The sequence below is a fragment of the Lipophrys pholis genome (genome assembly GCF_963383615.2).
Source record: "Lipophrys pholis genome assembly, chromosome: 3".
NCBI classification, from domain to species: domain Eukaryota; kingdom Metazoa; phylum Chordata; class Actinopteri; order Blenniiformes; family Blenniidae; genus Lipophrys; species Lipophrys pholis.
In genome coordinates this window covers 12970708-12981223 of record NC_137627.1, presented here as the reverse complement: position 1 = coordinate 12981223, position 10516 = coordinate 12970708, and the positions used below count along the sequence as shown (strand labels likewise).

The following is a 10516-nucleotide window of genomic DNA, read 5'->3' as shown; positions in this document are numbered from 1 at the left end:
TTTGTTACAAGTGCCTGATGTAGGATTTCAAAATGTCTGTATTTATTTATTTAATTAATTTTTCTTATTATTAAATTTTTTTATATTCATATTATGACGCGGGTAGGTATCACTGTTTTTGATGTTTTTACCCTGGAAAGCACTTGGATTAGATTAGATTAGGTTAGGTTGGATTAGATTGGATTAGATTAAATTAGATTAGAAAATAAAAAGCTCTATTTACTGAAGAAATAAAGAAGAAAGAAAAGAACTAGAGCAGAATTTGGCTGGGGGAGACAGAGATGTCAATGCACTTTGCTTGGCGCAGGCCCCAGACCCGAGAGTGTGCCCCTATCCAATGAACAGGGCTGCCAAGCAGGTCCACATCCACACTGAAATGCCACCCATTCTGACATACCCCAGGTCAGTAACCCACAACACATCAGCCCCAGCATGGAAGGTATAGTGCATACAAGCAGCAAACCCTTTTAGATACCACATGTATCACTCATGTCGATATGCCATTATGTCTTGTTGAAGTCATTAAGTCAGTTTAACAGTATCACACATCCGTGATCCTGACATGCAAACAAGTCTCTGGATGGCGGTGACGTAGCGATGTAGGCTGGCCCTGATCTGCAGTCCTCACCTTGAGCCTCCAGAGAGCTTTATGCAGGAGCAGAAAAAAATCTAGGGATGCCTTTTCAAAGCATTATTTTTTTTCTTTGTTCCTTATAATTTCTGAAAATAAATCTTTATGGAAACAAATATGCTGAGGGTATAACTACTGCTAATTGTTTTATAACACTCACGTTTATTACTAACGTGTAAATAAGACAAAATGAAGCTTTAGTGCAAAACCACAAGTATCACAAGTTGCAAACAACATATAGAGCGAGCCAGATTTAAAAGAAAACATTCAAAATGCCTCTTCCAATCTCCGGAGAATGTTACAGAATGTTACTTTTTATTCAAAAACTGTGACAGTAGCTGCAGTGCCAAGCATGTGATGAAGAAATCACACATAGAAGGGAAGACATCTTCCGAAAATCTCCTCAACCTCAGACACAGTCCATCCATTGACCTTTCTTGCTGAACTCCTGATTTTATAACAAATGCAGAAAGCTGTTCATTTCCCCCCAAAACCTTCTGAAAATACTGGATCAATCACACAGGTCCGTCCCACGCCAGTGTGATGCCTGACTCGCAGACAAACAACTTCTAGAAACATTTCAGGCAGCCAATAGCTTCTATTGCTTATTGTGGAGTTGGCAACAGTGCAGAGTCTTGGCCAAATACCAAAGAACAACCAATACCACTGCAGTAGATCCATGTGAGAATTTAAACTGTCTGATTGTCTGCACCGAGAAGAGAGTAAAGACGTGTAGCAGGTCATAGGTGCAGAACCACGAGGGCACAGACTTACAGCTTCTTTCTGGTGCATTTATGTTCAAAATCTAATATCATTTTAATTGATTACAAAAAACGTAAATAGAATTAAAACATTTTTTTATATAGAACATTATATTTTCATACTTTGTCCAGTGAAAAACTGCAAATATCCATTTAAATGCATGATTTATGTGTTCATGTCTTCTTAATTAGGAGCAGAAAATAATGACACAATGAACTGTAATAAAATACTTTCATTTATTGCAGAAGATAAATGTTGCTATACAATTAAACGTGCCTCGCTTTGTACTGAGTGTTAGACTCTTTTAAATTCACAAGATGGCGACAAATACCACAAAAAGCAACTAAGTGTTCACAGAGTCACGAGAGGGTGAACAATTCTTAAATTTAAAAAAAAAAAAACATAAACAATACAGATAATGAAACAGGAAAAAAAAACAGTTGATAGCTCAGTGAATGCTTCTCTAATTAAAATAATAAACTAAATTGTGTTTACTCATTGTTATCTGGAGTTTTATTCTGCTTTATTTTGCTGCTGTTCCAGTATGTACATCCCAGTGAGTAAGCCATTTATGTGCAGAATTTAAGATCAAGCTGTTTTCACTTTGATAAGATTCTTTTGTCTTTTTAAACACACATTAACCTTTAATCTATAATTTCCCATTGGCAAATATTTCCCATGGCAGTCTTTGAGAGCATTTCAGTTATTTCAAAACAAAGCAAAACAAATAAGTCACACTGTCTATAAATACCACATTTTTATACGATTTTAAAAACAATATATTCTGTATCTAATATGTAGTATTCAAAGCAACAAAGATATTCATCAAATGCAAAGCAAGTATCTGGAGAAATAGATGCGTTGTTTTGCAGAAAACACAAGCTTACCAGAATTCTGAAGCAAGTAAGAAAAACAACACTGACGTCCAACAGTTCTTACATAATGACTTGATTTGAAGTGGGTCCAATATCATTTGACAAAAATACCAAATCTAACACTCACGCATTCCAATTTTTGATTTTTAGTTTAAAGAAATCAAAAATACAGTATCCAAAAGTGTTTCACAAGGTCAGGTGTCTTTTCTGTTTTCTTTCTTGTGATGAGGATCAACCCAATCAGAATTGAAATATTCTTTTTAGAGTGTGAAAATAAGTGAAAAAGAAACAGTGCTCTCTTTTTATTATGCACCCGTATATTTGGCCTATGATATGTGCTGTGGGATGCAATCAGAAAACATAAATGTGCTTTAAGCACACAACATTTCTAACTATCATCCGTTTTTACAAAACAATGTTGGGGAATTGCAGTAAACTATAGTGTTTGTATTTTCTGCTGCAAAATGTCAAATGTACGTACTTTATGTTTACCACAAAAAAGTCAATGGAAATATTTTTTGGGTCGCAGAACAAAGACAGAGTATCCGTGGACCACATAAGGTAGTGAAACAATACGCTATTGTAGGTGAAGAAAACCAGTTACTGCACAAGCATAACTTTTACCGAAAATTGATTAAAAAGAATGTATTTTCTTCCTCAGGGAGTGAATAGTTATTTCTCGTATCTCTTTTGTTTTCAGTCCATAGATGAGCGGATTGAGTGCAGGGGGGAAAATTAACGCCATAAGTCCCAAGAATCTCCTGAAATGCGGGGATAGGTTTTGCAGTCTGTACGATATGATGGTGAAAAGCCCAAAGCACTCCAGCAGGAGGAAGACAGTCAGGTGTGTGGCACATGTCTGCAGGGCTTTGGCTTTCGTGTCCGACGACTTTGATCTGAAACAAGTGATAAGTATCTGCAGATAGGTGTACAAGATCATCCCGTTGGCAAACAGCTGCGTGACAGCGACCACGACAAGGCCGTACACGTTATTGATGCTTGTGTCGGCGCAGACCAAGGTCAGCAGACTGGGATTGTCACAGTAGGTGTTCGATATCTCGGAGCGGCAGTGAGGTAAACGCAGAAGCAGATAAAAAAGGACGCCGATTAATATAAAACAAGATAACCACACCGCTGTGATCAGTCTCATGATGTTGGCATTTGTCATGATGGCGTTGTACTGCAAAGGGCAGCATATGGCGATGTAACGGTCATAAGCCATGGCCGTTAGGATCAACACACTCCCTGTCGCATAGATGTGAATAAAGAAGGCCTGAATGACACAAGCCGTGTATTGTATCGTCCCGCTGTTCGTCAGGGTTTCCTTCATGATCTGTGAGAAGACTGCCGAGGACCCTGTCAGGTCATTGATGGGGAGGTTCAGCAGGATCAGATACATGGGCTGGTGCAGCGCTTTGTTCAGCACAATGGTGAGCATCAGTGTAAGATTGCAGAAAAGGATGGTCAAGTAGCTCAGGGTGGAAAAGAGAAATGCTGGAAAGACACCTACGGAGGAGAGATTAAAGCCTTTCAGCGTTAAAACTGTGGAGACGTTGACCGGCGAGTCCATTTTTTTGAAGCTCCTGCTGCACAGAAAATTCCTAAACCATTAAACATCGGCGCAGAAATAAAAGACGTCAACATTCAGAACGTAATGATTCCCAGGACCTAAAGGCACAAGAAAGGACAGACAGAAAACTAATGATTCATTGACATGAGGGCAAAATGAGCATCGTATTAGGAAACATGCTGTTATCTCCCAGCCGTGGTGGTACCAGCAGTGACCAACTGGTAACAAGTTCAGTGGGATTAGCTGCTTTATAGCAGAGATTTCTTGCCGAACAGCAGGCGGCTCTCTGGAGGCTTCCTGGTTATCATAAAGTTGATCTTAAGATTGTTAATGTGGTGAGAGCAGCTCAGCCTCGGGGGGGGGGCTTCAGAGAAATGTGAAGGGTATTAGTTACAGGACCACACTGACATAAACAAAGTGAAAAGGGTTTTTCGGGAAGACGTAAATAAAGGAAACGATATAAAAGGATCGTGGAAGGATGAAAAAGCAATGTGTTGAAAGGGTTTATATACACGTATGTTTCCAACTGTGGCATGCTGCATAAAAGCATTCCAGATATCAAATGTAAACAGGGGAAGAGCTTGGGCTGCTAAGCTATAAACAGTTGTCACTCACGGAAGAATAATTATTATATTACTAGTAATTTACCACAGCAATTATTTACTATAATCACGAGGGTGAATATACTAATAATCAGTATAAAAGTAACTGTTGCTGAATCTCTCTCTCACTCACTTTGAGCCACGTGGTTACTTGTACACGCCTGTTTTACCCTCAAATGAAGCTTTTTCATCTTTGGCCAACCCATGATTCACGTTCAATTATCCTGTAATAATAAAAAAAAAAAAACTCAGGAAATTTTGTTATGTTTATTTGCAGATAATATATCACAGAAGTGGTTTTCAAACTTTTTACAGTGTGTACCCCATCTGAAATAACGTTGAGCTCCCATTCTGTCATTATGACTGAACATACAGCGATTACTTGGTTACTCAAAACACACGCACCACCACCACCACCCACTTCATACAACTGCAGGGCTTTGTGAGGTGGTGCCTGGGGTTTGAGACTGCATAGATAATAAATACATAACTGTAGCCTGGGGTGACTATGAGCCGTCAACAAACCTCTGACACACTTATCTCTGTTTCAAAAATGAAAAGTGTTGCTTCTATGGTTTCCTTTCTACCACTGCTCACCAAAACATTGAATTGATTACCTTATGTTTCTGTTATGGTTATTTCATCTGAACACTTGTACTGGAATCCCCACACCTGGAGACGTGATGTTGAGGCTGAGATGAAGAGCTGGGGTCACACCTGGAACACTCTAGACTAGACCAAGACAGGACGAGATGGAGGGAAGAAATTGTTGATGGCCTATGCTCCAGGAGGAGCTTAAAGGCCTGAGTAAGCAAGTATAGAAAGATGGTGGAACGGATGGACAATCTGCAGTTGAACTGATATTCGTCTTTTTCACATATAATGAAAAAAAACTAGGAAATTGTCAAAATGTAATGACTCCATTTTTATTCCTTGTTTAGCCTCAAGTAGCAACCATATTTCTCTAAATGTCATGTGACCACTCCTCAAGACAATTGTGGCAAAAACAGCAATATGTTTGAGGCGCCACTATATCTTTAACTGTTGTATTGCATTTAGTTTTGATTATTTGTTTTCTTTTTATTGTGTTTCAATTCATGTTTTATTTCATTTACGCTTTCATGTTATCATGTTTTGGATGTTCATGCTTGTTGATATAAAGCACTTTAAATGAATTTGTTGCTGAAATGTAGAAAGTTGCACTTCTCGATTGCCCAGTCATTTCTGCTGATGATATGTACTACTTGTTTTATTAAATGTTTCACTTACTTATACACAGATGACATTAACTTTAGAGGCAAGAAAAAAAAAAATAATGAGTTTGATCAATTATGTGAGGAGAGCAGGAGGTATGTTGTCAAGCAATGGATATTTATTTGTCATTGTTTTTAAGTTATTTCAGGGATTGTGCTCTCAAACAACATTGAACGCAAGCACTTTCTTCACAAGCTCAATTTTATTGCCTCGGCAAGAAAACCAAAACTGTTCAAAATAGTGTGATTCATTGTAGCAGGTACGTATCAGAAACACTGCTGAGATTACCACACATAGAACACACACTTTAAATAAAGAGCCATACATAAGCACAGGTAAGAACAGGACATTTTATTTGACTTTCATTTCATGTTATCCACAGTGGTAAACACTTAAAAGCAATTATGGCATAATAAATGTGACTGAATGTCTATAATTAAGAATATGTCACAGATATTATATTTGGTTTATTTGATGTAACATGACACCTGATATGTCACTTGTTTGTCTTTTCTTTTCTGAAATAATAATTGAAATCACATACAAATAGATAAAAAGAGAAACCGCATCCCAATAACGACATTAATGTATTAAAAAACAGCTCTTAAACGTCATCTGTCATACAAAAGATGCTGAAAGTGAGATCTTGAATGCAATCAAAAATAAGGCAAATATTACATTTTAAAAATGGTGTAAATGTATTTATCATTGTCCATGATTGTATTCATAATATTCAGTATACTGAAAGTAGTAAAATGATACCTAAGCTGTCACTTTTTCTTCCTTTCTTATTTAGACTGATTATATTTTACAGATATATACATTAAAAGATGCTTGACGCTTACTGAAAAAGCATAGCCAAAACTGATTTACATTACTTTGTTAAACCCACATTTCTTTTTAGGAAGATTATTATGTTCTGTTTAAGTTCATTGGTTTTTAGTCCATATATGATTGGATTTAAAATCGGGGGGAAAATTAAAACCGACACACCAAAAGACCTCCTCAGAAACGGGGACACGTTCTGAAGTTGATGAGAAATGAGCGTAAACACAGTGTTGATTTGCAAGAACAGAAAAACGACTAAATGTGTGCCGCAGGTCTGGATGGCTTTCCGTCTGGCATCGGTCTGATTTGTCATGATGCACGTACGCAGGATCTGTGCATACGTGTACAATACTATCAACATCGTGCCTCCCTGAAAGGCTACTGTTAAAGCAATCCCATACAGTTTGTTGATGCTGGTGTCCTCACAGACAAGTTTCACCAATGAGGGATTATTGCAGTACAAATCCACTATGTTCTTTCTGCAGATTTTAAAACGTGCAAACAGTATAAACAATATTAACATCAATGACAAATCTACAAACCATATCAGGAAAATCATGGTGATCAATTTGTGTGAATTCATGATAGAATTGTACCTCAGTGGAACACATATGGCCACAAATCTGTCATATGCCATAGCGGTCAACGTCAGCAAGTTTGCGGAACCGTACAAGTGAACCAGAAAAGCCTGAATGACACACGCAGGGTAGGAAACCAATCTGGTCTTCAGCACAATGCTTAGAAGGAACTGCGGGAAAAAAGCTGTGGCTCCTATTATGTCGCTAACAGGCAAGCTGAACAGCAGGATAAACATGGGTTTATGCAACTTTTTACTCACAGCAATAGTCACAATCACCAACAGATTGAAAAAGACAATCAGAAAATAGGTGAGCGTGCCAAACACAAACGCTGGATAAACCTGTGTTGTAGACAAATCCAGTGTATTCATGGTGAGAAAGTAATGCGAGGATGTATTTGCCAACATAATCACACAGTTTTGACACAATTTGTTGAAGCAATAAATAAATAAATAAATAGATAAACAAACAAATAAATAAATAAACAAATGAATAAATAAATGAATAAATAAATAAATAAATAAATAAATAAATAAATAAATAAATAAATAAATAAATAAATAAATAAATAAATAAATAAATAAATAAATAAATAAATAAATAAATAAATAAATAAATGTAATCCTGACAGCCTACAAAGTATCTTCCACCTGAAAGAAATGTTTGTATTAACAAGCCGCATTCAGTGAAGTCCAATAACTTGAAGTAAATGTATCTGTGTGCTCTCACCTGGAGCTCTGTGTTGTTTTAGTCACCTTGCTGTGGGGATGAATACAGAGGGGTGAGTCTTTTTAAAAGAGGCAGAGATGACCCCTGTGACTAAGCATGAGAGCACAGAGGGGACTGTTGCATCAGAAAACTACTTTAATCATTTGGAGTATACACTTTCGAGAAGGTCATAGTCAGAAAACCCTACTTAACTTCAACTTATCCTATTGTAGCAACATGAGCAGTGCAGTTTGCCCAATGAGTGTGATGAATATTTCAATTTACTGCTTGAAGGTCCATTCATATATTTTCTGTGGCAGAGGTGTGCGATTATTTCTTTCACACTGCTGCATGGTGCTGAGGTACAAAGTAAACCCAATTCCATTCAATAATAAAACTTAAAAAATAAGACTCACAAAATAAGACTCTCAAAACTCTCAAAATAAGACTCTCGCCCCCCCGGCCGGCGGCCTGGGGGGGCGAGAGTCATCACTCCCCCACCGTCCCGAGTGTGTGTGTGTGTGTGTGTGTGTGTGTGTGTGCGTCTGCGTCTGCGTCAGGGGTGGGTGTCTGTGGGGGGTCAGGGGTTGGGTATTTCAATTAAAACCGGGGGGGAGGGTCATGGGGCGGGTGGGATATGAGGCTCCTGGGGGTGTAGAGTTGACTGTCCTCCGACCGGGGCCTGCACCGGCCTTCGCTTTCCTGGGTCTGGGGGCGGGGCTGGTCCGGGGCGCGGCGGCTGGGGCCGTCTCTGCCTTGCCGGGTTGGGGGGGGGGCGGTGGGTGGGCCTGTTCCCGGGGGTGCGGCGGGACTCGCCGCCGGGGTTGGGGGGGCTCTCGACCCGCTCGGCCCGGGGGCCCTGCTCCGGCCTTTTCTCGGCTTGGCGGCTTGGGTCGGGGCCTGGGGCCCTGTGCCCTTTATCCTTCTCTTGTGGGCCCCTCTTGCCTGGGGGGGATTCCTCTCTGCATTCTCCGTCGGGTGCTTTTTGGGCGGGGACGTGGCTCTCTGGGGTGGTTCGCTGGGGTCCCCCCGGGCCTGGGGGGCTTCCGTCTGCCGGGGTGGCGGTGTCCGGGCCCGATGGCCTCGGACCCCGGGGTCTTGCCACGGGTCCCCCCACAGCAGTTCCGGTCCCACCCAGTGGACAAACCACACGCACACACACACACACGCACACACACACGCACACACACACACACACACACACACACACACACACACACACACACACACACACACACACACACACACACACACACACACACACACACACACTTCCACTCCTCACGAAAGGTGCTTCTGAAGTTGCTTGTTCTCTATCATCATTTGCTCAAACTTTGGAGGTCATGTTCCTCTTTTGTTGTCGCCTCTTTGTTAATTCATGTTCCTGCTTCACGTTGCTGTCTAGATAGAGCTGCTCAGGCTGGTTTAATCCAAAAACAGTTGGAAAATATTTGGATCAGTGTGATAACTGCAAATAATATATGTAGCACAACAAGGATATTGTATGTTATCCCCCTACCCCCTCCCCCCTCCTCCCTCCTCCCTCAACCTTTTTCTCTCTTTTCTCTTCTCTCTCTCTCTCTTTGAGCGTTCCCCCCCCGGTCGTGTACGGCAGCCATGCCATCTTCTGACGGAGAAGGCAACAGGAGGAGACTCCAGGTCTCTCCCTGTTGCAAGACCAAAATCTGTTCTGACTCCGAAGGCTCTCAATCACATCATATTGTTGGCCCAAGCTGCCGAACAGGACAAGGGCGAAGAAAAGATAAAAAGAAAAAATAAATAAATAAATAAATAAATAAATAAATAAATAAATAAATAAATAAATAAATAAATAAATAAATAAATAAATAAATAAATAAATAAATAAATAAATAAATTAAACTTATCTTAATCAAAAGCAATATAATACATGGCTCATGATGAACCATGTTTTTCATTCCAGTTTTTGGAATCGCCTCTAACTAAGCACTAAGCACGTCTTCTTAAATCCTCCACATTCTACATGAATCAGTTTTGAGTTTGTCAACTATGAGTTTGCAACCCAAAACAGTTGAAAGGGTAAAAAGTGAACCCAAGGAATGCATAATTCAACAAACGTTGGTTGTAACTCCTCACGTCCAGACACCACTGTTCATTCCCATCTCCAGGATCAGTCCCATTCCTTTGAAGGTCACAATGTAAGAATAAGTTCATTTGACCTGATTAATTTACTTTGAGATTCCTTCAACCTGTACAAATGACCATATTCACAACCATATGAAAAAGACATGAGGCCCATGAGACAGCAAGCCAAAGTCAGTAACACAGAAGGCCTGATCTGCTAGATGGTTGCACTTTTAAATAATGGGCGCTAACATGATACTGCGCGTGCAAACATGGGAAGATGACCGATTAACAAGGCACACTGAAGATTGTGTCTGAATGCTTATTCTTTAGCCAGTTTTTAATGTGTATAATAGATGGTGCAAAGCGGTTCAGTGCTCAGCGGAGATGTTCTTGTTAATGGAAGGAGAGTCAGTTCCTCAGCTGACTTACCATGACTTTTGATTGTGGACTTTTTATGAAATATTGTCTTTGTTGGACCTCAAATTTTGACTTTGTGATGTTGTGATCTCCTACTTTTTTCAAATCCTGATCTTTAGATCTTCCTCCAGCAGAGTCTGGACATAAACAGAGCCTAAAGCGCTTGAATACTCCTGTTTGTGTGT

At 39.8% G+C, this 10516-nt stretch overlaps 2 protein-coding genes across 2 annotated transcripts; both read right to left on the bottom strand.

Annotated features, from left to right (window-relative positions):
• Positions 1-2902: 2902 nt before the first annotated feature.
• LOC308107384 (olfactory receptor 52B2-like) lies at positions 2903-3838 on the bottom strand (the record flags this gene model as incomplete). Its single annotated transcript, XM_080459705.1, has 1 exon — positions 2903-3838. One exon carries the CDS (start codon positions 3836-3838, stop codon positions 2903-2905), a length of 936 nt encoding a protein of 311 aa, XP_080315831.1.
• Positions 3839-6568: 2730 nt separating this feature from the next.
• On the bottom strand, positions 6569-7471 carry LOC308107383 (olfactory receptor 56A3-like; the record flags this gene model as incomplete). Its single annotated transcript, XM_080459704.1, has 1 exon — positions 6569-7471. One exon carries the CDS (start codon positions 7469-7471, stop codon positions 6569-6571), a length of 903 nt encoding a protein of 300 aa, XP_080315830.1.
• Between the last annotated feature and the right edge of the window lie 3045 nt (positions 7472-10516).